The sequence below is a fragment of the Canis lupus genome, chromosome 1, assembly GCF_011100685.1.
Source record: "Canis lupus familiaris isolate Mischka breed German Shepherd chromosome 1, alternate assembly UU_Cfam_GSD_1.0, whole genome shotgun sequence".
Classification (NCBI taxonomy): domain Eukaryota; kingdom Metazoa; phylum Chordata; class Mammalia; order Carnivora; family Canidae; genus Canis; species Canis lupus.
Genome location: NC_049222.1, coordinates 106484990 through 106512165, shown reverse-complemented (window position 1 = coordinate 106512165; position 27176 = coordinate 106484990). Strand labels below are relative to the sequence as shown.

Here is a 27176-nt window from a genome sequence, read left to right as displayed (position 1 = left end):
GCTGGTCTCACTGTGTCTACCAGCACTGAGACTTTTGTGTTTCATGTCAGTTTTAGGTCTTTGGTTACTTGATAGGTTTACACATGTGGCCTATTGTCGAGGCTTTAATATGTCTTTGAGGAAAAGGTAAAGTCAAATTGACTACAGTTCATAACATCCTTATTTCTGTGAATTTCTTGTTGAGGGTGTATGGATGGAAAGATGGGAGGTATGCAGAGATTAGCGATGCTTTCTCATGGTCTCTTTTATCCAGTTGGTGTACTTGCAGACTTGGGTATAGACACCTGGGTCATTGGGTTGGCCACAAGGGAAAGTTCCCCAGGACACCAGGCCTTGCAGGGCACCTTTGCACATCAGTGGTCCCCCTGAGTCACCCTGGAGAAGAAAGAGCAGACTAGCTTTAGTTTCAGAGAAACCACCACTGACATGTCCACGGTTTGCAGTTCCCACATCTTTGTTCTGTCCAACCATGGACTTCAATCCTGGTCAATGTGAAGAGACTCATGGTCTCTGAGGACCAATGGGAGAGCAGGAATTAGTGCTATCATGGAGAGAACAAATCGATTCTCTGAAGGCATTGGCTTGAGCCCCAGCCAGTGGGACCAATCACTGGGAAGGGTTGGAGCTTCCAGGGAGTCCGAGCCCCATTTACTTTCTGCCTTTGAGGACCTGCACCATGCCAGAGGAAGAAGGAGTGTTACCTCCAGAGAATGGGTGCATGCCCCTTGAGCAAGAAAGGGGGACAGAGTGGCCCTGGAAAGCAGAAGCAGGACCAGTGACATAATTCAAAGACTTCAGTGCAAAATAAATATGTGGCCTCCTTGTTCAAAACTTATTAAAAGATTCAAGATAGCAAAAGAAGTGTGTTAAACCAAGTGTGGGACTCTCCCGACTGTGTGAAGCCCTGTGCCGTTGCACAGTTTGCATACTCATGAAGCCAGCCCTCACTAGGGAACAAGGGGACCCCTCCACCCATTCTCTAGGACATACATCTCTGTCCCACCCACCCTATCTCTAACACACACCATCTCACTTCTTCTGAAAGCTGAAGGTGCAGATGTGAGCAAAGAGAGTGGGGTACTGAAAGAAGGATGGAGAGAAGAAGGCAGAAGGAGGAAGAGGACAGAGAAGCAGAAATGTAGAGGGTGGGGAAGGAGCAGAGATGGACACAGGTAGAGACAGGGGCAAACAGAGAGAGAGAGATCCCACAGAGAGAGAGGAAGACCATGTCATTCAGATACAGAGAGGAGGTTAAAGAGATGGGGAAGGGGTAATAAAGAGGAAGGGCGAGATAGTTTCTTCCCAAAATCAAGACTGGGATAAGGTGGAGGGGACATTAGTTCCAGGCACAAAGTCTCAATAATGGCAATAAATAGTATTCTAATGTAGAGCTTGAAAAAAATAAAATTTAGTATGAAAAAGTTCATGATGAACATGTATCCCAACTTTAGATAAAGACAGTGTCAGTAGAACACTGCGCTGCACCATTACTGTAGCCCAAGGCAAATGAACAATTCAGTAAGGCTGATGGCTCTTTGTTGAAAATTCTGATACTTTGTTCATCATGGACTTTTTGCATGGGCCTTAATTTTTAAAAATGTTGCATTAGTAGAATATGATTTATCTTGGCACCCACTTGAAGTTTGGGCTTGAAGCCAGTGCCTTACTCACCTTCTGCCTGTCCCAACCCCATCTTTCTCACTGCCATTCTGCCCCATTGCCAGGGCCGTGCTGCCTCCTGGGCTCCCACTACTGCCCCAGGCAGAGGACAGGGTAGAGAGAGCTTAGGAGAACAGGACTTGGAGGTGAGATGGGGTACAAGGCAATGCTCAGCAACAGGGTCAGGTGCACAGACACTGGATGGAGGGAAAGACAGGGGTACTCAGTTGGGGATGGGTGGAATCTCACATTGCAGGCGTTGGTCTTGGAGTTGGGGATGCCAGCACACAACATGGATTTTCCCAGAAGGTCCTTGTAAACCTTCTTGCAGTCCTGGGAGGAGATGAGCTTGACATCTGTGCACATGAGCTTTGATGGAAAGGTCACTGGTGGGGAGAAGGGTGGTCAGTCAGAGGCCTGGGCCTGTGGCCCCCTGAGTGTTGATGGAGAGAGGAAAAGCCTTGAACCCCTAAGGAAGAGGGGGCTGGAGGCTTTCAAGTCACGAAATGGGGTCTGACTCCCGGACTCCTGGTTTCCAGGGGCTGAGGGAGGAGTCGGGAGCCAGGGCTCTGGGGTCCTGGAGGCAGCTCACCATCGGGGCTGGTGGTGGTACCCCAGCCAGAAACGGTGCATGTGGTCCCAGGGGGTTCACAGCGGGAGGGCAGGTTGACTTTCTTCACTCTCGATGATAACCTGGCTTGTTTACTTAGCTTCACAAGCATGAGGTCATTAACGTGGGTCTGAGTGGAATAGCCAGGGTGGCGGAATGACCTCGTGGCCCGAATCTTCTGGGCTCTCTTATCACTCAGCTGATCGCTGCCCATGTGCACGTTGTATTCACTGGGGGAAGAGCATGACACTCAGAGAGAAACGCTATGATTGGCAGAAAGGACAGGGACTCCAGGGAGGGTGACAGAGTCCCAGAGAGGGGGCAATAGAGACCAGAGAGAGAGGGGACAGAGACCCCGAAAGAGAGCTTCAGTGTCCCTGCCACATACCTCATCATGCAGTGGGCGGCAGTGAGCACCCACTGCTCATTGAGCAGCACACCTCCACAGTGGAGTTGAGTGCCCTTGAGCAGGGCCACCTGCCAGGGGTGGGAGCCTCTTGTACATGGGACTCCTTCAATAATCTTCTCTCCACTCTTGTCACCTTGGGCTGGATAGAGAGACATAGAGGAAAACATGGGTAACAAGCATTAAGGGAGCTGAAGAAGAAGTCGATGGATTTAGAGGGAAAGATGGAAAGAGAGAGAGACTGAGAAATGCAGAGGCAGAAACAGGGAACAGTGCAGAGAAAGCAGGACATGGAGGTGAAGAGAGATGGAGGGAGCCTGCTCATAAACCGGGGAAGAACATCTTGTCTGGAGGCAAGCTGATAGGAGCAACACTGAGTGCTGGAGATGGCCCGGAGGGCACAGAGACCCCAGGAGTCAGAAAGAAGCAGGAAGATAGGGAGCAGGAGGTACAAGAGTCTTGTCCTCCATGGGAGGAAGCTGCTGCAGGAGGAAGGTCCTGACCCAGGAAGTCCTTGGAGAATGGGGGCTCTGGCAAGGGTCAGTGGAGACAGAAGGCCCCAGGATGAGGTCAGATCTCCCAGTCCAGCCCTCACCTTCTTGTCCAGCAGATCCCAGGACTAAGGACAGTAGTAGGATCTGTAGGGGCAAGAGAAGGGATCCTGCCATGGTGGCCACTCTGAGCCTCTCCCGGGGCTGCCAGGCAGAGCAAGGGTCTCTTCTGCTGAGCTGAGAAGGACAAAGAGTTCGAGAAACAGGAGTCCAAGGCCCCAGATTCCTCCAGCACACCCAGGGATCTGGGCCCCAGCCCTTCCTACCTCAGACCCAAGGAGTCCAAATCCCAGCTCCTCCCCAACTCATACCCAGGAGGCCAAGCCTCCAAACCTCCCTTCCCCTTGGGACTCAGGAATCTAGTTCCCATCCCTCCTCACAGGCAAGTCTAGATCCTCGGTTCCTTTTTTTCCCCTAACAGATCCCAAATTCCAGACCTCCAACCCCTTATCTCTCAGAACCAGGATTCTAAGCACCCCCTCCCCTTAGAAGCAGGAGTCAGCTTCTACCCGAAATGAGGCCTCTTCTCACCTCCGGAGGGTCTGATGAGATCTCGGCTTCAGTCTCGGTTGGGATACTAACGTGTCCAGCCCTGTGCAGGGCGGCCCTCTTATACCACCCCCGCCCCCGCGCCCGCCCCCAGGGCCCTGGGGTGCAGGCGGAGCCGGCTCTGGGACGCCCCCATCCTGTGTTCGCACTTATCTCAAGCCCTGAGGCCCCTAAAGCAATTGGCCACACTCAATTCTTTCTCCACCCTCCCTCTCCAGGCCAGGGTCGGGCGGTACCCAGCTAGTTCGCCCCGCCCATTCTGGCCCTAAATCCTGGGTGGCTCCTGCAGGAGAGACCAGGTGTTGGCTCTGAGGGGGTTGGCTGGAGCAGGAGTCAAGGAACTGCCCAGCTCAGGGAATGGCCTCCTCTGGGGCCATTTTCTTGTCCTCATTCTAATTCTGACCAGCTTGTGGAAATTTGTCCAGGCTGGATCCTGATGATGTCTTTGAACCTGAACCCACTCCCAGCTCTGATATAGGGATATAAATTAAAAAGAGAGTGCTTTCTCTAATCCCACTCTACTAAATGCTCACTGTTACCAATTCAGCCGGAGTTCTCATATTATACACAGATTTCTATCATATTATGTATTTGTAACAAAATACTCTGTACTTAAGCATTATGTGATATAACTTCTTTTTTCTCTGTAAAATACCTTGAACAATTTTTCCTCTCAGTATATTTAGATAATTTCCTTCTCCTTCCTAAGGGTTGCATAGTACTCTATTCTGTGGTTGAACCATGATTTACATAATGCGTTTCAAATTTGGTGTATATTTGGATAGTTTTCATTGTAATAATGCAGCAATGAACTTCTTTGTACATTCATCTTTGCTCCTGTGTTCGTTCAAATATTCACTGAGCATCTACTCTGCCAGAAACTGTTTTGCTCCTGGGGACACAGTGGTCAACAAAGTAGACAAAAATTCCTTCACAGAGGCTCTCTTAGTGAGTGAAGACAATGAATACAAAAATAAGTACATAAAATATATTGTCTGTTAGGTGATGGTAAGTGCCATGGACAATAATAAAAGTGGAAAGAGGGATAGGGAGTTATTGGTTCCCTCCACTCTCAGAGATCGCTGGGATTATTATACCCTGGAACGATGATTGGAAAGACTCCACGTGAAGGTGACATTTGAGCAAAATCTTGAAGGATGTGATGAATGGATCCATGTAGCTACTTGTTGGTTGTGGGTTCCAGGCAGAGCAAATGGGGAGGTGAATTAGGCAAGGGGTGTGACTAGAATTTTCAGGGAAAGACAGGGAAGACATTTTGAGTGGAGCTGAATGAGCAAGAGAGACAAGATCAGGCTGTGAGATTAGATCCATAACAGGACTCAAATGATATAGAATCTTGAAGACCAATGTAGGACTTTGGCTTTCACTTTGAGTAAAATGTGACATTGTCTGATTTTTACTTGAAGGCAAATTCCTAAAAGTGGAATTAACCTAACTTCTAAGTCAGACCTCCAAAATGTAATTGGTTCTTCAGCTATCAGCCCAAATCTTATCTCAAAGCTGACCCTAGTCAGTTCTACCTTTGTCCCCTAATATGACCCATAATAGGCATTATTTTTACCTACCCAAGCATTCACTCTTTCTGCCTTTCTAAGAGCACCCTGATTTCTCTTGGATAATCTTTTGTCCTTATCATGACTATAAGCTTTACTGCACCAAATGTGAAACCTTTATTCTGCTTGCCAGTGACTGGTATAGAAATGGACATGAGGGGCAGCCCAGGTGGCTCAGCGGTTTAGCGCCACCTTCACCCCAGGGTGTGATCCTGGAGACCCGGGATCGAGCCCCACATCGGGCTCCCTGCATGGAACCTGCTTCTCCCTCTGCCTGTGTCTCTGCCTCTCTCTCTCTCTCTCTCTCTCTCTGTGTCTCACATGAATAAATAAAAATCTTAAAAAAAAAAAAAGGAAATGGACATGAGAGGCCATCCTGGCCAATAAGGAGAGAGAGGAAGATCATTGGGTCACTTCTAGGAAACACTCTTGTCTTGTTTTCAAAAGACACCTGAAGAGTTCTCTTTTATTCTGCCAGATGATGTCCCTGATATAAATTATGGAACTGTGGCAGCCCTCCTGGAACCATGGAGCAAAGTGGCTGATAGGTCACACCAGAACAGTGAGGAAGGCCAAACAGAGAGATGGAGATAACTGGGGCCTTTGGTAATGTCTTTGAACCAGTGAATTAACCAACTATGGTGCCTCTTCATCTTGTGACTTCTTCGGGTTTCCTACGTGATTTGGAGTGTTTGGTTCCTAGAGCCAAAATCTTCCTTACTCAGATTTCAACATTAAATTCAAATCTGATCCTAAACCACGAATCCAAACCCAATTCTTTTTTTTTTTTTTTAAGATTTTACTTATTTGACTGCGACAGAGAGAGAGAGAGAGAGAGAGAGAGAGAGAGAGAGGGAGAGAACACAAGCAGGGGGAGGGGCAGGCAGAGGGAGAGAGAGAAACTGGCTCCCTGCTCAGCAGAGAGCCTAATGTGGGACTCCATCCCAGGGCTCTGGGACCATGACCCAAGCTGAAGGCAGACACTTAACCGTTTAATCAATTGAACCACCCAGGTGCCCCTCCTAACTTGAATCTGTCTCTTGAAGCCACAGTAACCAACAAATCACTCCTGCCTCCAATCCAACTAGAGAAGTACTCTTTCCAGCCCTCCTCCCACAGTCTTTCCGATCCAATCCTTTATACACTTAAATACATATTGAACACCAGCTATATACCAAGCTGAGCTAGATACTGAGGATACAATGGTGCACAGACCTGGACAGAGTCCCTTCTCTCAAAGAGCTGATAGTCTGGTGTAAAAGAAATATAACTAATTCATAAACAAATGTAAAATTACAAGTATAATGTGTGCTCTTAAGGATAGGCACTGGGAATTATGAAAACACTTCCTAGAGATTTTGACCCAGGAAGTGGCAATAAGTTAAGAGTTGAAAAAGCAGTAAACATTAACTAGAATAAAATTGGAGGAGACTGGAGAGCACATCATTTAGAGGAAACTGCATGTGCAAAGATCCTGGATTATGGATGGAGCTCAGGGACCGGGGGTTGGTTGGAACCAGTCATGGTGAGTTTGACTTTATCCCGTGGACGATTGTGAACCACTTAGACTCTAGTCAGAAGAATGACATAACAAGATTTTTTTTTTCATAACAAGATTTGTATTTGCAAAATATGACTCTAGCTGCTATATGAAGGATGGATTTTAAGGGGATGTGGACCCATAGGAAGACCATTGCTACGGTCCAGATGAGAGATGATAGTAACTTAGATAAGGTCATTTAGAAGGTGGAAATGGCAGTAAGTGGATGGATTCAATATGTGCTTAGGAAAGAGAATCAACAGAACTTGGGGCTAGATTAAATGGAGGATGTGGTGAGGGAGTCAGATGTTAAGACTTCAGGGTCTCGGGACGCCTGGGTGACTCAGCAGTTGGGCGCCTACCTTCAGCTCGGGGCATGATCCCAGGGTCCAGGATTGAGTCCTGCATCGGGCTCCTTGCAGGGATCCTTATTCTCCCTCTGCCTGTGTCTCTGCCTCTCTCTCTCTCTTTGTCTCTCATGAAAAAATAAATAAAAATCTAAAAAAAAAAAAAAAAGACTTCAGCTTCTCTTGCTCAATGGATGGTGGTGCCATTCATTGAGAAGGTCTGGTCTGATATGATCAAGTGCTCATAAGAAGGTGAGAAATACCTCAGTCTCTGGCTTCAAGCATAATTCTAACTCCAGTTATCATTGTGACACTGTTCTCAACACCAATCTTGACACAAACCTGAATCTTAACCTGAAACCTCAACTCATACCCAAACTCATACCCTCAAATATGCTTTAACCCTTGTCCAATTCTAATTTATACCTCAACTTGGAACCTAGTTCCTGACAAGTCCCTGATTCCAAATGCCAACTTGAGGTATGACTCACACCTCAACCAAGCTTAAACTTTGACCCAAACCCTGAATCCCTAACCATAAACCAAACTTAATCTTGACCAAAACTGAATGTCACCATAATCTCAGTCCCAAGTCTGAACCATACACAACTCAAACTATAGTGTTCATCTCAAACTGTAGTAATCTTCTAGGAAGTCCACACTGACATCCTCCCTATGAACTCATCCCCAACTCGCATCAATCCTAACACTCTTACTCCAATTCTAGCCCTATCTTGCCTCCAACCCAATTTATTTTTTTAAAATATTTTATTTATTTATTCATGAGAGACACACACACAGAGAGAGAGAGAGGCAGAGACACAGGCAGAGGGAGAAAAGAAGCAGGCTCCATGCAGGGAGCCCGATGTGGGACTCGATCCTGGGACTCCAGGATCACGCCCTGGGCCGAAGGCAGGTGCTAAACCACTGAGCCACCCAGGGATCCCCTCCAACCCAATTTCTACTTGAAATTCCATATTCACTTCCATGTTGGACTCTTTCCCTATCCCATCTTCATTTTCCCAACTCCACACACCACCTTGACCCTTTGTTTCACACAAACTATAAAATAAAAGTCTACCGACTGACACCATACTAACATTAACCCCATACCGACTAAATTCAAGTAAGTCCCCAAAATTTCTGAGACACTCTCATCAAATCCAAAATGAGACCACAGAACTTGGACTTCTGACCCCACCAAGTCCACAGGAGGACTCTGGCCTTGAGAGGTGTCAACTTTCCTGACTTGGGCTCCCAAATCAAGTGGGGTAGACCCCAGGCCACTCATAGCCCTGTGAGTCAGTAATCTGTATCTTTCCCTCTCAGCCTCCTTAGGAGAGGAATTTTGGCAAGACTTCCAATTTATTATCTACTGCCCAAATCTTTATCCCTGGATTCTTTCTTCAGCCCCCTGCCTCATCAGCATTCTGTCAGAAAGAGAAAGGGAACTATGCTCCTCCGGAGCCCTGATGCTCATTCTTACAAGCCCAGAACTTCTCCTCTGCTGTGCTCTGCATATCTGTTTTTCTGTGTTCTTAATTATTTAATCTGATTTTGTTGCTAAACACTGGTCTTCATGAGCAGAAAGAATGAGTCTGGTGTTCATTGGTGTTTTCTTTAACACCCAGCCCAGACCAGGGAACGTAGGGAGGTACTTTAATAAATACTAGTTTGCAAACCACTGTCATTCACAGATTTGCCAACTCTAGACTCAGTCTTTCCTTGATCCCTGCACCAATCAGCCATGGGGTGTGAGAGAAAGAACTTGGCCTCACAAGTCATACCAATCCAGGTGTGAATCCTAATTGCTTGCCCTGTGATTTCAGGTAATTGACTTAATTTTTCTGAGGCTCACTTTGCCCATATTTATTTTTTTTAAGATTTTATTTATTTATTCATGAGAACACAGAGAGAGAGAGAGAGGCAGAGAGAGGAGCAGGCTCCATGCAGGGAGCCCGATGTGGGACTCAACCCTGGGTCTCCAGGATCATGCCCTGGGCTGAAGACGGCGCTAAACCGCTGAGCCACCCAGGCTGCCCTTTGCCCATCTTTAAAGTGGGGGAGTGAAAAATTTACTTCTTGGGCAGCCCAAGTGGTTCAGTGGTTTAGTGCCGACTTCAGCCCAGGGCCTGATCCTGGGGACCCGGGATCGAGTCCCGCATCAGGCTCCCTACATGGAGCCTGCTTTTCCCCCTACCTTTCTCTCTCTCTCTGTGTATCTCGTGAATAAATAAAATAAAATCTTAAGAAAATAAAAAAAATAAAAATTTACTTCTTAAAGTAAATGGGAGAATAAGATAAAATTATGAAAAGAAAGGGGATGTGCACATAATATTAGCTCCCTCACCCCATCATTCAGAATGACACAGCTTCCATTTCTTGTATACGTGCTGTGTGATGTGTCAGGAGTTTCTCAGAACTCATCTCTATTCTTCACATGAGTCTGAGTGAGGACTGTCTTCCCCATTATATAGATGAAGGTTATAAAATGGAGGTTTAAAAGAGGTTAGATTACTGGAGCAAAGTCATATAGCTAAGGAGTCAGAAGAGGCAGAATTCAGATGCTGAGTATTGCCCATGGTATCACGGTTATACAGATTCCCACTCTCAGAAGAAAAGTTTCCTGAGACCCTGTCACACACCCTTGAAGTCTCATATGGCTCAGAATGGACTTGGAACCCTATGGGTCTATTAATGATACACACCCCCACATTGGTGAGACCACCAAATCCCAGCCCTCCTGTTCTCTTTGGGTTATCAACAGCACCTGTTCTGAAGTCCCACACAGATACCCAGCCTCATACCTCCCTCGCCCTCAAACCTGCATCCTGAACCTTTGCTTGATGACTCATCCTCCAGCTCATGATCACACCTGAGAATTGGCATCTGGTTATCCTGCCAGCTGTGCCTTGCCCTGAGGGATCCTGGACACTGTGACCCTGGAACCTCCTGACTCAGCCCCTTGGGTTCTGAAGGCCCATTGTTTCCGACTTCCCACTTCTTCTGGGAAGCTCCTCTTTCATTTCACATAGTTCTGGTGAAAATGTCAATCATAGTTTTCCAAACCTTCCCATCTACACACCCAACCACTGGGATGGATGTATGACCCAGGCCAAGCCAACAAGAACTTTCTTTGCTTCCTTCCTAACAACAAGGATTGAGCCAAGGAGTGGGTTCAGTTCAAACTGAACTAATCAGAGTTCTTCCCTGGGAGTAATATTAAGATGCCAGGAGAATGGAGATCTTTGTTTCTGCTGTATTTGCTTAATTAGGTGTGTCAGTAGCTGCTATGTTCCCTCCATCTGAAAAAAATCCATCTATAGAGGCTAGAATGAGATCCACAGGAGATGGAAAGAAATTAAGCAGAGATGAGAAACAACTAACACACCCCAGAAAGAAAAACAGAGGCAGAGAGAAGTAAGCAAAGTGACAGAGAAAGTGTCACACACACACACACACACACACACACACACAGAGACTAAGAGCAAGAGCATGTGTGAGAGAGATGATTGGCTTAAGTCACCATTTCAACTACTTGAAACTCTGGTACCCGTGTCACATCCTCTGACATCATGAACCATCCCCATAGCTTTCCTAGCCACCTAAGCCAACCATTCACTCTTGTACATAAGTGCTCTTGTACATAAGTTCTAACTGGGACTCCAGCATTGCTATCCAAAATCTCCCTAAGTGGATCTTTCCAGCTTTTGTCCATGCCTGGTGTTCCAATTTCCTCCCAAACTCCACAGTCCACCATCCTACTCATGAATTTCTGGTTGACCCTGGACAAGTCTCTTCCCCTCCTTGATCTCAGCCATGCCTCTCCTTAATACTATAAATCAATCTTCAAATGTTCTCTGGTTTTGTTTCATTGAGGACATTTAAATATCACCTGGATATCAGGTGATATTAAGGAATTATTATCTCTGTAAGGTGTGATAATGTAAGGTGCTTATGTTTTAAAATAATCTATATTTTATAGCTGGAGTTGGCAAACTTTTCTCAAAAAGAGCCAAATAGTGTTTAGTTTAGGCTTTGCAGATCATGAGAGAAAATTGAGGACTTTATGTAGGTACTTATAACAAGAGGGAAAACTGGAAAATAAATTTCCAATTTTAATTGATGAAATCCAAAATATAGTAATAATCATTTGTTACCATTTTTTGTCATATAGGTCTATTAATGAGTAAAATGGAATTCTTTTTGAGGGATAATATTTTCTTAAATAGAGCTTGATGCTCCCTGTCATCAAATCAAGTAATAAAGTCTATTTTTAGCTCTTGAGAGCAATTGGCTTTAGTTTGCCATACCGTTTTATTTATTTTTTTATTTTTTGTTAAGATTTATTTATTCATGGGGAACACACACACACACACACACAGAGAGAGAGAGAGAGTGAGAGAGAGAGGCAGACACACAGGCAGAGGGAGAAGCAGGCTCACCACAAGGAGCCCGATGAGCCCGATGCGGGACTCCATCCCCGACCCTAGGATCATGCCCTGAGCCAAAGGCAGACACTCAACCACTAAGCCACCCAGGCGTCCTGCCATACCCTGTTTTAGAAACATATAACAAAACATTTAAGAACAATATGATGGTCAGCATTCTTTTCAAAATATTCCGTCATTAGGGAAGTGTGTAGTATAGGTGAAAGCAATGATTTTGACTGAGTTGGATGGTGGTATACCAGCATTCCTATAGCATTTTACAAATGCTTAAAATTGTTCATAATAAAAAATTCTAAAAGATTCTTTATTTTTTTTAAATTTTTATTTATTTATGATACTCACAGAGAGAGAGAGAGAGAGAGAGAGAGAGAGAGGCAGAGACACAGGCAGAGGGAGAAGCAGGCTCCATGCACTGGGAGCCCGATGTGGGATTCGATCCCGGGTCTCCAGGATCGCGCCCTGGGCCAAAGGCAGGCGCTAAACCGCTGTGCCACCCAGGGATCCCAAGAATCTTTATTTTTTAAAAATATTTTATTTATTCATGAGAGACACAGAGTGAGAGGCAGAGATATAGGCAGAGGGAGAAGCGGGCTCCCTGTGGAGAGCCTAATGCAGGACTAGATCCCAGGACCCCAGGATCACAACCGGAGCCAAAGGCAGATGGTCAACCACTGAGCCACGTGGGTGCCCCTAAAATAATTCTTTAGACTGAGATGATCCTTGAGTATCACCTCCAGAAATGCATCCCTGGCTCCAGGAATTTACTGTCAGTCATGAAAGACTTCCTCAGGATTTCTTGTAATCTAGACTTTCACAGAGGAGGGAGGTTGATGCAAGCGAGAAGCATCCCACACACCCACAGGGTTGGTGGAGAACTGCCCCATCCAACCGCTGGGACCGAGAACCATCTCCTGTCGGAATGCCAACTATCCACTGATTGGATGGGACTGGTCACCTGACCAGAATGCAGCCAAACCATTGGCCACTCAGTAGCCTATCATATGGCTGGCTGAAGGAGGAAAGTTGACCTGGACCAATTGGATTCTCTTGCATGAGAATATAATCTGGGAAATTCTGGAACTGTGAAGCTGTTGGTGGTAGATGAAGGTGAGTTCAGAGGTTGTGAAGTAAGAAGAGAGACTGGAGCAGTGCATGAGGGAGCCAACATTATGAAAATGCAGAAGCAAGGATGCCTGGGTGGCTGAGTCAATTAACCATCTACCTTTAGCTCAGGTCATGATCTCAGGGTCTTGGGATGAGCCCCACACATGGCTCCCTGCTGAGGAGGCAATCTGCTTGTTCCTCTCCCTCTGCCCTTCCCCCTACTTGTGTGTGCTCTTTCTCTCTCAGATAAATAAATGAAATCTTTAAAAAGAAAAGAAAAGAAAAGAAAATTCAGCAGCATGAAGAAGAGAAAGCATCAGAGAGTCAAATAAATGAGTTAAAATGTTGGTAGCAAGAAAGGAATGAAACATAGGTGAAGAGAGATGAGATAGAGGGGAGCCAGTGCCCATCCTGTTGCAATTTATAATAACCACCTTCTCCACACACATCTTTCCCAAGACAACTTACATTGAGCCTCTACTCTAATGAAAACTCCCCCAAATCTCTTTTCCTGTGCACTTAAGTATGGACACCTGCAATGAAGTGACTCATTTCCTTCTACCACAGCAGAAAAGCTCTAAGCTGTGAGAAAGATCTGTTTCTCCCAAGGAAAAAGAATCTGTCTCTAAGAGTTTTGGGGGCTGTCAATGTTCTATTTCTTCATCTGGGTGGTGGTTCCATGGGTGCATGTTTAAGCTGTTCAAGTATTTCCTGCACCCTACTTTACATATCTTATAGTGGGGGAGGGGAACTCTCCTCTCAAAGCTTAGGAACACTTTAGCTAGGATGCCTGGCTGGCTCAGTGGTTGAGCATCTACCTTCGGCTCAGGGCGTGATCTTGAGGTCCTGGGTTCGAGTCTTGTATCAGGCTCCCTGCAGAGAGCCTGCTTCTCCCTCTGCCTATGTCTCTGCCTCTGTGTGTGTATGTTTGTTTCTCATGAATAAATAAACGAAGTCTTAAAAAAAAAAAAAAGAAATGTTTGAGCTGCTCAGAAAAATTAAACAGAAGTTCTTTCAAATCTGTCTTTTGCAGGCCAGCCCATTGGATATTTGGAAATCCTTGTGCGGGGCAGCCCAGGTGGCTCAGCGGTTTAGCGCCTGCCTTCAACCCAGGGTGTGATCCTGGAGATCCGGGATCGAGTTCCCACGTCGGGCTCCCTGCATGGGGCCTGCTTCTCCCTCTGCCTGTATCTTTGCCCCCCCCTCTCTCTCTGTGTCTCTCATGAATAAATAAATATTATTTTAAAAAAGGAAATCCTTGTGTGTCTTCTCCCTTGAAATTAACCTCCCATTCCTCCCAGCCCTTCCAGAAAAAAAGGGGGTCACTCCAAGCAGCGGTGATAGCCAGAGTGGCCATGGGAGTCCTAGTCTCTATAGACCCCATCAAACCTCCCAGAAAGGTGCAGACCCCAGTCCTTCCATCCCTCCCAGCAGGGCCAAAATACAGACAGGCAAGGAGCCAGGCTGAGTTGTGAGTTTATTGAAGGGGGTCCAAAGCTTGTCCTAGCATCAACCCCTGCCTCCTATGGTCTTCTTGATCCAGTCCAAGTAGCGGCAAATGTTGGTGTAGACACCAGGTCTCTCAGGCCGCCCACAGGGGTCTGATCCCCAGGATGTGATGCCCTGCAGAACACCACCACACACCAGCGGACCCCCGGAATCTCCCTGGATGGGGAGAGTAGAATACTTTCACCTAAGATGCCTGGTGATACCAGTAGTTAGTATTAGTTCTATAGCATGTTGTTTCCCTCTAACCAATAGGGATAAGAGCATTGTACCCTAGGGCCAGTGGCGAGAGAGAGGGATTGGGCTTCATGTACTGGGACACAGACCAGATGTCCTAGGGAAATGAATGAAATCCTGACCAAGGAGAGAAGAGAATGGTGTCTCAAAGGTCCAATCCAGAAAGAAGACAGTGAGGATTACATGGAGGGAAGTGAGCTGTTGTTCCTTTCCTAGCTAATGGTGAAAAGATCTTTGAATCCAGTTACTAAATATATGAGGAAGAAGCAGAGTTCCTGTGGACATGCACACACACACACACACACACACACGCACGCAAGGGACAATGGCAGGAGTCTTTTGGGAAGATATCATTGTCTCTATGAAACAGGAACCATCCCAAGAGATTAGATTTCATGGGACAACACTGATAGAGATGACTTCACTCCTAGCCAATGGGGAAGAAAGCATTGAAGCATTGTCTTCAGGGACCAATCATTAGCAAAGCAGGTAGGGCTTCCATGAGGAGGGGAAAAGCCGGGGGAACCCTGAGGACCCAAATTGCAGTCAATAAGAAAGAGGATGTTATATCTATGGCAAATCCCAAGATTTGTCATCTTGGGTATGGGGAGCTCATCAAAGGACCATTAAAGTCAATGGTGCCATTTCCTGGCCAGTTGGCAAGAGAGCATTACTCCCCAAGGGACCAATCATAGGAGAAGGCAGCTGTACTAGGGAACCCAGTCAGGTCCCAAAGAAAAGTGGTTGACTACCTGGTCAGTGATAGAATCAGCACAAATTCCCGAACTAGTGCTGAGGAGGGGAGCAGGGAGCTTGCGTACCCTCAGAGTCTCTCCCTCATGGATATCTCCTTTTACCCCCTTACCCCTGCCCCTCTATGCACCCCATCCTGAAGACAAGGGTTCCCAGGAAAATGATAGCAACAATTCAACGTTCCTGATCCCTGTGCAGTGTGACCTGTAGGGAGAGTGTGACCTTCTCTGAACATGCTTTCCACTCTAGAGATAAGGGTAACCTCTCTGGATACTAACTTTTTGAGGTCACACTGCTGCTAAATCTTGAGCCGCTATGGAGAGTGAGGGACAAGAGAAGAAGGGAATTTTAGAAGTCACTCACCTGGCATGAGTCGGCCCCATTGCTGTCGCCTGCACAAATCATACCATCTGTAACTTCCCCAGGGTAGACATCCTTACACTTCTTCTGGGGAAAGATTTCTACTTCTGCACAGTTGAGGGTGTCAGGAAAATTCTCTGAGGGGGAAGAGGTTGTAAGTTCCCAGAGAGAGCAACCATTTTCCCCTCAGTCCCTTCCTGTCTGGATATACCCTCCCTTCTGTGCATCTATGGCTGCACAAAAGAGTTTGCTGACACATTTCACAGGACACATCACTTCTCACCACATTGAAAAAAAGCCATGGCCACTGCTGTTTCCTTTCCAACATCTAGAGAAGTGCTGTTGGACTCTCTACCTTGTTTCTTGCCCAGTCATTTTCAAATTAAGGATCAGGTGACTGGAAGATGTGGAGGTGTCCCTTTGTGACTCCTCTGATCCTGTCTCTCCAATCTTCCCAACCCCAGACCACCAGGTCCCCAATTTCAGCTAAATCCTACTTCTCCCAAAAGTCACCGCATCTTAGACATCTTAGACACCACCATCTTAGAAACCTTCCCTGACCATTCTAATGAAGATATCATGCCTCCATCACTCCTTATCCTCTTATTCTCCATGATATTTCATATAGCACTTACCCTTACCTAATAATTCATTTTATATGTGTTTATTTATTGTCTACTTTCCCCACCTAGCATGCAACTCCAGAGGACAGAGACTTCACAGTACAGCAGCTGGGGCATACCAGATGCTCACAAATAAATATTGAATTAATTACTAAAACCAGAATTTATCATGTAATGTACACCACAGTGAATAAAGTCAGTTATATTGTTACAACTTTGTATGGTGACAGATGGTAACAAGACTTATTGTGGTGATCAGTTTGCAGTGTATGCATATTGGACAAATGTCTGATCATTATATTTACACACAAAACTAAGAGAATGTTGTGGCCAATTATACTTCAATAAAAAAGAAAGAAAATGGAATTAATCTTTCTTATTAACCTTTGAGCAATAGACTTGAGGGGAAAAAACTTCTATCTGGCACCTCTGTGTACCAGAAGCTGTATACTCACAATCTCATTGATTGTGAGAAGTCTGAACTCACAATAGCTATTTGAAAGAGAGTTACAGGGACACCTGGGTGGCTCAGTTCCTTAAACATCTGACTGTTGATTTGGGCTCAGGTCGTGGTTTCGGGTCATGGGATCGAGCCCCAAGTGGGTCTCTGAGCTGAGTGTGGAGCCTGCTCGAGATTCTCTCTCTCCCTCTCCCTTTGCCCCTCCTCTTGCTCTCTCTATCTCTATTTCTCAGATAAACATGTAAATCTTTTTATAAAAAAGAAAGAAGGATATGTTCATTCATTCCATCATTCATGCATCCATGCATTCATTCCACAAATGTTCATCAAATACCTACAGTATACCAGGAACCATCCTGAGCCCTTATGGAGCTTAAAAATCTATTACCTATTACCTAAAATCTATTATCTAATCTTAAAAATCTATCATTTTGCAGATAAGGAAAATGAGGCCAAGAGATGCGAAGGGACTTGCACAGAGGAGAGGGCAGAGCCATGGTTTGAACTGACCAGACTGAATCATAAGCAGGTGGATTTCCACTGCATGCTATTGTCCCCTTAGAAGTAGGAGTCAGACAGATAAGGGTCTGAATCCTCCTTTGCTTGGAAAATCCTGGATTTATTGGTAAATCACGTCTCTCTCTGAGCTGAGCCTCAATTCTCTCACTGTGAACTAAGGTGAGGGGGTGCCTAGACTCTAAAGTCCCAAAAGGGGGACTTCAATGGAGGTCCAGATTGAGGAGGGAGCTGGAGACCTACACTGAGGGTCTTGGGGGAGGAAGCGACTGGACGACTTCTGGTGTGAAGGAAGAGAGTCCCTGGCACCAGGAATCATGGTTCAAGAGGGAGAAGATGCTTAGGAACGTATTTTCTGGGGCCACTTGGAGCCTATATATCCTAAGTCTGTTAAGAAGATTATAGGAAATCCTGTACAACGAAAGATCTCATAACATGGTGCTCTCCATGGGGCGCCTGGGTGGCTCAGTCCATTAAGCGTCTGCCTTTGGCTCAGGTCATGATCCCAGGGTCCTGTAATCGAGGCTCAAGTCAGGCTCCCTGCTCAGCAGGGAGTTTGCTTCTCTCTCCCTCTGGCCCTGCCCACCTCATGCTCTCCCTCTCACGCTCTTAAATAAATAAATAAATAAATAAATAAATAAATAAATAAAATCTTAAAGCAGCAAAACAAAACAGTGTTCTCCACCGTGAAGGAAGCATGCATCCTTTTCTCTCTCTCTCCCTTCCTCTCTCTGTCTCTCTCTCTCTGTCTCTCTCTTTCTTTTTAAGCTGGGTGTGGAGCCCAACATGTGGCCTGAACTCACGACCCTGAGATCAAGACCCTGCGATCAAAACCTGAACTGAGACCAAGAGTTGGATACTGGGATCCCTGGGTGGCGCAGCGGTTTGGCGCCTGCCTTTGGCCCGGGGCGCGGTCCTGGAGACCCGGGATCGGGTCCCGCGTCGGGCTCCCGGTGCATGGAGCCTGCTTCTCCCTCTGTCTGTGTCTCTGCCTCTCTCTCTCTCTCTCTCTCTCTCTCTCTGTGACTATCATGGGTGAATTAAAGTTAAAAAGAGTTAAAAAAAAAAAACTTTAAAAAAAAAAAAAAAAAAAGAGTTGGATACTCAACCGATGGAGCCACCAGGTGCCCCAAAGTAGCATGCATTCTTTCATCCACTCATTTAGCCATCCTTTTTTTGGGAAACTCGTTTAACAATCTGCTATTTTGCTTTCTATCTCCCACCACTCCTGTTAATATTCTGGCCTTCAGATTTTCCAATATGGGCCACCTGTGAATCTCAATTTCACAATCACTGTCCTTTCTCTATCTTCTTCTGAAGGCAAAGCTTTGCCAATGGCTTGAGGTCCACTGGGCCAGCCAGCTCCTCCTCTCCGTCCTACTACCTCGGGGGCTGGTGACGGTGCCCCAGCCTGAGATGGTGCACTTCTGGCCAACTTCAGGGCAGTGATCCGCCAGGTTGATGGGCTTCACTTGGGGCCCCAGGGATGCCCGACCACGTAGTCGGATGAGCATGAGATCATGACTGTGGTCCTCATTGCTCCCGTTGTAGCAGGGGTGTGGGATGGACTGAGCCACAGCCATTTCTTGCTCTGAACTGTCTTTATTCTTCAGGCTGTGATCCCCCAGGCGTACTGTGTACTTCCTGCAATGGTGGAGAGTAGTTTGGGATCCAGGCAGGAGTCTGGGACCCCAGTCCCCACCTCCCTCAGCCCTCTTCTTTCAGAGGGTCAATCTTTAGCTCTCTCCTTTCCCCCTATCCCCAGGCCCCAGTCCACCTCTGCCTCAGACATCCACTCACCTTTTTTTACAGTGGGCTGCTGTGAGGACCCAGTTGTCTTCAATGAGGACCCCCCCACAGAGCAGCCGGACGCCCTGGAACAAAGCTGTCTGCCAAGGCTGCGAATGGGCCTCACACTCCTGGCCGCCGAGCACCTTGGACTCCTGTGCCCTCAAGTGTCCTGCAGCAGGAGGGAGAGGGTTTGGATTGCCACCCCCTGGGGCAGTGCAGAGGCCAGGAAGACCCACTGTGGGTTCAGACACACAGCCTGCCTCCGCACATCTCCATACTGGGATTGTGAGGCTCCCAGCTTGCACAGGCTGCCACACAGGTGCACACATATCCGCTCATTGAAGCCTGTGAGTCACACAGAGTCACACACCCGAGCATGCTTCCACATGCTCCCACATGCATCCACATGCTCTGTATACTGTGCATATCAGCACCCCTCAGCAAGCAGCCCTGCCGCCTTGGTGTGCTCGTGCAATATGCAGCATAACCTGACACACTCCTACCGACTGCCATGTGTGCATGCCTCCATCCACCCCCAGTAAAGTCCAAAGAAGTTCTCACATGTGTTTGCATGTTTCATATCCCCCCGCATGCCATCACAAGCACCTGACACAGCATTCCCGCAGGCTCCTGCCAGGCCCCCCTTACCTGCCCAGGCTTCCAACAGCAAGAGCAGGAACATCCAGGTCCAGACTACAGCAGGTGGGGGATGTCCCATGGTGGGGTCTGGGAGAGGGAGAAGGCAGGGCTGAGAAATGAAAAGGGAGGAGCCCTAAGTCCTAGGAGAAACTTGAAGGAAGGGAACAGAGCATCTGGAGCCATTCTTCTGGGTCCTGCAGGAGGAAGGACCTGGGAAACCAGCTTCTTAGGTCTGAGGAGGAAAGGGAGCACAACCCAGATTTCTCAGTCTGAGGAGAGGAGGTGGGGACTGGATTCCTACATTCACAGGAATGGGAGAATTAGGGTACCAGATTCCTGGGGATCTGAAGGAAGAGGGAACTGGGAGTTGAGATTCCTAAGTTTTGGGGAAGAGGGGCCCGGGAGCCAGATGCCTGTATCTGAGAACTTTGGCATCTCACCTTGCAGAATCCGGGGGGCGGGGTCACCGACTGATTCAGACCCAGAAGAAGAGGCCCCAGTGCTGCAGCTCTGCCTGCCTGGTACTAGGTTCTGGACGCTTTTAACTGGGAATCCCCGCCTCCCGCTCCGCCTCCTTTGGTGCCGGCAGAGCATCTGGGAACTGGAGCCCTGTGCATGAGTGAGGAGGGCCTGAGGAGCTGAGGGAAATCTTGAGGGAGGGGTGGTTGGGACCTGGAACTCCTCATGCTTGGGTCTGAAACAGAAAGAGCCAGGCTCCAGACAACTGGCTCCGAGGAAAAAGAGGGCTAAGGACCTGGACTCAGGATCCAGGGATGGTAGGGATTGGGGGGTCTGAACTCCCGGGTTTGTGGGAGAAGGAAACTGGAACCCCGAATCCTGGATGAGACTGGAGGGGGCTGGGGACCTGGACTCTAGGTCTGGAGGAAGGGTCTGGGATTCTAGACTGTAAGTCTGAGGGAAGAGGGACTGGGGGCCCAGACCTGAATTGAGGGAAGGGAGGTTAAAGTCTGGACTCCTGGACCTGGGAGGGGAAGGAATGAGGTTCTGGACTCCTGAGTCTGACCGCATAGGGGGCTAGGGATCCGCACTTCTGGGTCTGAGAGGGGAGGGGGAACGGGCCTGAAGTTTTGGCCTGGATTCTTAAGCCTTTTTAGGAGTGGCTGGAGCCTGGGTTCTTGTGGGAGCAGGGGGCTGCTGCCACTAACTGGGAATGGAAGAAAGGTGAGTCTTCCGAGGGCGGATCGGGCCCGCCCGCTGCCCCCTGAGAGGCCTGGGATCTGGGAAGGCAGGTTTGGGAGGCACCGTGACCTGATTTCCCCTTTCCCTGGGGGCAACGGGACCAGCCCAAGCAGAACCCAGCGGCCTTGCTGCAATAGGACTGATGGAGGGATCCCTGGGTGGCGCAGCGGTTTGGCGCCTGCCTTTGGCCTAGGGCGCGATCCTGGAGACCCGGGATCAAATCCCACATCGGGCTCCCGGTGCCTGGAGCCTGCTTCTCCCTCTGCCTATGTCTCTGCCTCTCTCTCTGTGTGACTATCATAAATAAATAAAAATTTTTAAAAAAGGACTGATGGAGACAGACTTTAGGCAGGACCCAGGAGGGGTTTAAGGGAAATTCCCGTCCGGTGGCGGTTTCCTGTCTGCCCCACCGCCGCCCACGCGTTGCCCTTCCTTCACCCCACAACACAGGCAGAAGGAAAGCGCGGCTCCGCTCGTTTATTGTAAAATCATTCATTGAATCTAAATGAATTGAGACCCTTCTCCAGCTTGTCTCAGTCGGGTCCCCGCCAGGATTCAAACACCCAGGGGCGCGGGCACGAGGTGGGGAGCCCGACGGTGCATCGGTGGCTCACATGGCAAGCTGCAGCGCCCCTGATGTCATGGGGGTGAGATTTCCCATGAGGGGGCGTGGCCACGGGGGTGGGGCCCGGAGGGGAAGCCTCATTGGGCGAAGTTCCGAGGGGCGGGACTGTCTGCTGGAGAGGCTCCTGGAGCGGAGCTGCAGGTGAAGCTGTTCGGCTGGGATGGTACCAGCTGCGATGACGTCACAGAGGCGGGGCTACAGGGGCGAGGAGGTGTCTCCCCGCTGCTTTCCCACCCGGAGGGCCCTCAGGGCGCGGAGCCTGAATATTCAGAGCGCGTCTCCGGGCCGCTGAGGCCACGCGCCAAGACCTCTGAGGCCGGAGCCCTGCAGTACCCCGCTACCCTGCGCCCGCCCTCCTCTCTTGGTCGCCCAAGGCACGAGGGCTCAGTTGTCCTCCATGGTCTTTCGGATCCAGTCCACGTAGTGGCACACGCTGGTATACACGGCTGGGCGCCGGGGTCTGGAGCAGGGCTCGGCACCCCCAGACACCACACCAGCCAGGGTCCCGTTGCAAACCAGGGGGCCCCCAGAGTCACCCTGTGCGCAGCAGAAGAGCAAAGAAACTATTAAACAAGTGTACTCGTGATATGACACTGGCCACTTCCTCCCAGGAAGCGCCCAGTTTCCTCCTCTCCAGACACTTTGGCGTCCAGGTAGTCAGTCCCTCCTCCCTCAGACCCAGGAGTAAGAGCTCACAGCCCTCACCTCACCCCTGCACTTAGCACTCTGGGATCCTAGTCCCCTCTTCCCCCAGGATTTATTTATTTATTTGTTTGTTTATTTGTTTATTTATTTATATTTTTTTTTACATTTTGACCCAACGTTTATTGTCCTTTTACAACATGTCATTTTTGGTTTAGAAACTGCTTGTGATTAGTTTTCCAACATTAACACAAAAGCATGTAAAATAAAATCAACCTACTCTCTATATAAACACCCAGCAACTGTGGCCCTTCGTCCTACTGCCCAGGTTGGGTAGAGGGAAGAAGGGAGGGCTTGGACAGCACTGAGTGAAGTTCAGATGCTTTATTGTGTTCCCCCAGGATTTAATGTCTGTACTCCCAGTCTTCTCCTCCTTTAGAACCTAGAGTCTGGGCCTCCAGTACCCTTTAAATTCAGGAATCTGACTGAGGCCCCATCCTTTCCCAGAACCTAAGTGTCCCAGGTCCCTCCTTGCTTTCATCCAGAAATCCTGGGTCCTCAATTCCTTAATTCCCTAGGACCCAGGAATCCAGCAGGATACCCATTCCCCTCCTCCCCAGAGTAGGTCTCACCTGGCAGGAGCCTCGGCCCCCCTCCCAGAGGCCGGCACAGAGCATCCCATCCGAGATGTGGCCTGGATAAGCCCGATGGCAGAGTTTGTGTTCCAGGATGCTGATGTTGGCACACTGTAGCGTGAGTGGGTACTGCACTGTTGGCAAAAGGGGCCCACCCATAGAGGATCAACAGCTGTGCCCATCACACTCAGCAGCCCCTCCACCCAGACCCTTCCCTAAGAAGGACCCACGGAGACACAGCAGAAGACTCTCAAAGATAGAAACGAGAGACAGTGACAAAGAGAATTATAGGGTGAAAGAGAAATAGATGTTTGAGGAGGGAGAGAGACCCACAGAGAGAGAGAGAGAAACAGAAATAGAGCCCATGACAGGAGATAGACCCCTTAAGAGGAAAGAGATTCTTACGTGCAGGAATGAAGAGAGAGGAACAGGCCCAGATATGCCAAGGGAGAAGGCAATGAGAAAGGGAGGAGGCATTTGTGGTCATTGACAGAGACAGAGATAAAGACTTAAGAGATAGTAGCTACAGACAGGGAGACACAGCATGTATAATATAGATATGGATATAGATATGCATATGCCCACTTATATAATCTAGGGGCACAGATTCAGATGGGCTTGACAGGCAAATAGAAGTGGGTGGAAGGGACCTGTGCAGACACAGCAGCCAGTGGGGGGGGGGCACTGTAGGGGCCCAGAGAACCCATGTCTGAGCTGAAGGCAGCAGCCTCCACTGATCCTGCCCAATGGTAGCTATTTGGGGAATGTGGGTCTGGCGTTGCCAGTTCTTTTTCCCAGCAAACTAAGAAATTTGGCTTTTCTGTAAAATCTCCCAAGCTCAGACTATTTTTTCAAGGCGTTTTGAAAATGAAGACGGATGTGGGAGGCTAAATATGGCTAATGGGTTGCTGATTTGTGACTCTGAGAGAGAGGCCTCATTTCAACTCCATGATGTGTATATTTTCATATTTAAACATCTCTGAAATCAGGGAGTGTCTTCCAGCAAATGGTGTCATACAAGGATTAATGGGAACTTTTTCCCCCTGTTCTTATTGGTTGTAAATAATGATGCATCTTAAAATTTATAGCATCTTCATTTTTTCTCTTTCTATCATCTATCTATCTATCTATCTATCTATCTATCTATCTATCTATCTATATCTATCCATCACCTATCATTTATTTATCTATCTACCTCAGAGATGAAAAGGCAGAGACAGAGAAATGGGGGGATTCAGACTCTCAGCCTGAGACACAAGGGATTGAGTTGTGGACAAGGCTGTACCCTTAGGACTGGACACGGCCCCCCAGCCTGAGATGAGACATTGGGTGCCTGGGGAGACGCAGGTCTGGCTGAGGTTGAGGGGCTGCACAGCAGGTCCCAGGTATGCCTTCCTGGGCAGACGGATCAGCATGATGTCATCACTATGGTCATGAGCCCTGAGATCCTTGTTGAACCCAGGGTGGGGGAAGAAATCCGTGGCCCGGAACAGTTGCTCTGGACCCTCCCATTGCCAGAGGTGGTGCTCCCCGAGGCGGACCCACAGATACCTGTTGGGACAGGCTTCAGAGGTCAATCAGGCTGTCCAACAAGGTGATACGTGCTTCAGAGGCCACACACTGTCTCTGGGCCCCCATCATTTCTGTATGACCCAGAGTGCTGTGTGATTTTAAGCAAGGCACACATCCTCTCTGGGCCCCAGTTTCTCACTCCTTCCATTTGTCTGCCTCTACCTTTGTAGCTCTCCCCTAAAAGCTTACACCCCTTCCTAGTCCCATACCAAGTAAGCCACCTTCCTTCCTGCCCCACCTGGAGCCTTGGTGGTGACCTAGGTCCCCTGGAACTGTGTAGGCACACAGGAGCTCCACCCACCACACAACAACAGCCCCACCCCCTGTCCCCACAGGTCTGGTGGCTTCTGTGGGGAGTGGCTCTGTGTGTGGGGTGTGTGTGTGTGTGTGTGTGTGTGTGTATGCATGGAGGGGGATGGGAAATGGAAAATCCTCAAGGTGGGGGTCATCCATGGCCTCAGGCTTTTCTTGTCAGCCTATCCCTCACCCTCAGTGCATGTCTTCCTGAGGCCTGACCTCAATCTTTCAGTCTATTTGTTCTGCTCTGGGTCCCTGCCCTGGACAGCTGCAGACTCTCTGGGGGGTGTACATGCCCATGCCTTGGTCTCTAACCTCTGATCTTAGGGACCAGGATTATGACTGTAAATTCAGGATTTGAGGAGTATGAGACGTTACTTCCATCTCTGTCACCTCATTGCCTGGACTCTGTGTCTGGAAAACCAGTCTCCCCTAACTCAGCTCATCCCCAAGCCTGAATCTTTTCTACTTCCACATCTTTGCTTCTCTCCTTAGCCTTTGGGGCTGAGATCTCCTGAGCCGAAAGAGGCATTATCATGGAGCAGTGCATGATGGGAAATTCCCACACAGCATTGTGTACTTCATTCAGCACCTGTACTTCATTCCTGGAGGGAAGAATATCAGAACAGGATGGACTGCCCCTTTCTTGAGGTAATATAGAAAGGATTTCTGCATCAGCTAGATTCTAATATTCTATTAGAATGTCCAGTATCTAAGATTCTAGAAATCTAAGATACTAACACTCTAGGAACCCACGATTCTAGAATTCTATGTTCTAGAATGTCATGAAACCAATATTCTAACATTCTAGATTTCTCTAGATCAAAGGTCTGGGGTTTTAAAATTATCTGAATGAGACAAGGATTTAAAGAGCCTAGAATTCAAGTATTCTGGGACTATAAAATGAATTTCATCAATCTATAATTCTATAATTTTATGATTTTAGAAATTTAAGAATCTAGGGTTCAAATAATTTGAGGCTCCAGAACTCTCTCAAAATTCTCTCAATTAAAACTTTGGGTATTTTAAGAGTCTGGAATGATAGCATTCTAGACTAGGATGTTTAATTCACTAGATTCTAGACTTTTATGAATCTAAGCTTTTAGAATTCTATTGATGTAAGATTCTAGAATTCTGCAAGTCACAGTATTCTAGGATACTGTGAATCAAAGATTCTAGGACCATGAGCTTTTATAGTCAATGAACCTAGCTAGAATATTGAATCTGGGGTTGTGCTATCCCATACGACTGAGCCCTTGAAATGTGACTAGTCCAAGTTGAGACATGTCATTTTGTGTAAAATGCATATCTAATTTCAAAAGTGTAGTATTTTTAAGAAGACTAAACTATACCATTCATAAGTATTGAAAAATGCATTGGATATTGATACACTATTTTGACCATGTCAAGTTAAGTCTATTATTAAAATTAACGTTAATCATTTCTTTTTCACTATTTGTAATATGTCTACTAGGAAATCTAAGCCTAGCTATGTGGCTGGAGTTACATACCCACATACAGCCACAGGGCAGTGCTGCGCTAGACTCCTCAGATTCTACCAGAACCTGAGTCTCCGATTCTAGAATTCACTGAAACTAATGTAAAATCTCATGGATCTGAGATTTTAGGAGTCCATGACTCTGGATTTTTCTGGGTCATAGGCTTTTAAGAGCTTTTAATTGTAGATCCTAATAGATTATTCAGGACCCTAGAATTTGGAGAGTCAACTCTAATTCTAATAGTCGAACTTTTGGGAACAAAAATGAAGGCTAAATCCTTCCCAACTGCAGCTCCCTCCCTCCTCTACCAAAAGCCCCTCAGCCCCCTCACCTCCAGCCCCGCCCCAGTGGTGCCCCGGTCACTTACGGCTTGTGGCAGTGGGCAGCTGTGAGCAGCCAGCGGTCACTGATGAGGGAAGCCCCACAGAAGAGACGGGTGAGGTAGAAGAGCCCGGCCTGCCAGGGCTGCGAGTTGGGGCGGCATTCCTCAGCCCCAATGGCTCGGGTGTCTGCCCAGCCATGCCCTGGGGTTGGGTGGAGGCAGAGGGGTCAATGGTGAGCACGATGGGAGGGCTGGGGGAGAGGTACTGAGATGCCTAGTAAGAAGGAGTGGAAGCCTGCAAGCTTCCTTCAAGGGCAAGCTGCCTGGTGGGCCTCCTGGGACCATGGAGGCGCAGCAGGATGGACTACAGGAGCCTCACCTGCCAGGAGAGAAAGCAGAGCACAGAAGAATCCCAGCCTCATGGCCTTGGGGTGCCTGGGTCTTGAGCATACGTTCAGGCGAGCAGTCCCTCTTGAAGGTAAGCCATGCCAGCTCCTTCCTCCTCTCTGGGGCCGCCCCTGTGATTAATCTGGGTTGGGAAATGTCCCAGGGGGAGGGGGAAGCCCTGAGGCCTTGACTGGGGGCCTTGAGAATGGAGGCATGCAGGGGGACCCCCCTGCAGGATGAGCTGGTGGCCTGCTGGGCAAGGTTTGGGCTGAATGGGGAGGAGCCCTAGGATGTGGAGTATTCCTGGGATCTCCAGAGAAG

General features: G+C 48.0%; 4 protein-coding genes across 5 annotated transcripts in view; 1 reads left to right on the top strand and 3 right to left on the bottom strand.

Moving 5' to 3' along the window:
* LOC611793 (kallikrein-1-like) overlaps positions 1-13983 on the top strand; it is an 87370-nt gene extending 73387 nt beyond the window's left edge. The window contains exon 3 of the mRNA XM_038528044.1: positions 13825-13983. Coding sequence (XP_038383972.1) covers positions 13825-13911 — 87 coding nt within the window. The 3' untranslated portion in view covers positions 13912-13983. The remainder of the gene's footprint in view (positions 1-13824) is intronic.
* KLK7 (kallikrein related peptidase 7) lies at positions 220-3343 on the bottom strand. The gene is given in 5 exon segments (NM_001197165.1): positions 220-375; positions 1909-2045; positions 2252-2499; positions 2658-2817; positions 3271-3343. Coding segments are annotated over 5 exon segments (774 nt in total).
* Positions 13984-14300: 317 nt separating the features above from the next.
* On the bottom strand, positions 14301-19755 carry KLK8 (kallikrein related peptidase 8). Of its 2 annotated transcripts, NM_001197162.1 has the most exons (5): positions 19686-19755; positions 19047-19206; positions 18631-18890; positions 15651-15784; positions 14301-14456 (listed from the first exon to the last, which is right to left on the bottom strand). In NM_001197162.1, exons 1-5 carry the CDS (start codon positions 19753-19755, stop codon positions 14301-14303), a joined length of 780 nt encoding a protein of 259 aa, NP_001184091.1. The 2 variants fall into 2 exon arrangements, with proteins under 2 accessions (NP_001184091.1, NP_001184092.1); NM_001197163.1 differs by lacking the exon at positions 15651-15784.
* A 2130-nt stretch (positions 19756-21885) lies between these two features.
* Positions 21886-26890, bottom strand: KLK9 (kallikrein related peptidase 9). Its single transcript, NM_001171773.2, has 5 exons — positions 26848-26890; positions 26514-26670; positions 24064-24329; positions 22776-22912; positions 21886-22038 (listed from the first exon to the last, which is right to left on the bottom strand). The coding sequence occupies exons 1-5, from the start codon at positions 26888-26890 to the stop codon at positions 21886-21888; spliced, it is 756 nt and encodes a 251-aa protein (NP_001165244.2).
* Between the last annotated feature and the right edge of the window lie 286 nt (positions 26891-27176).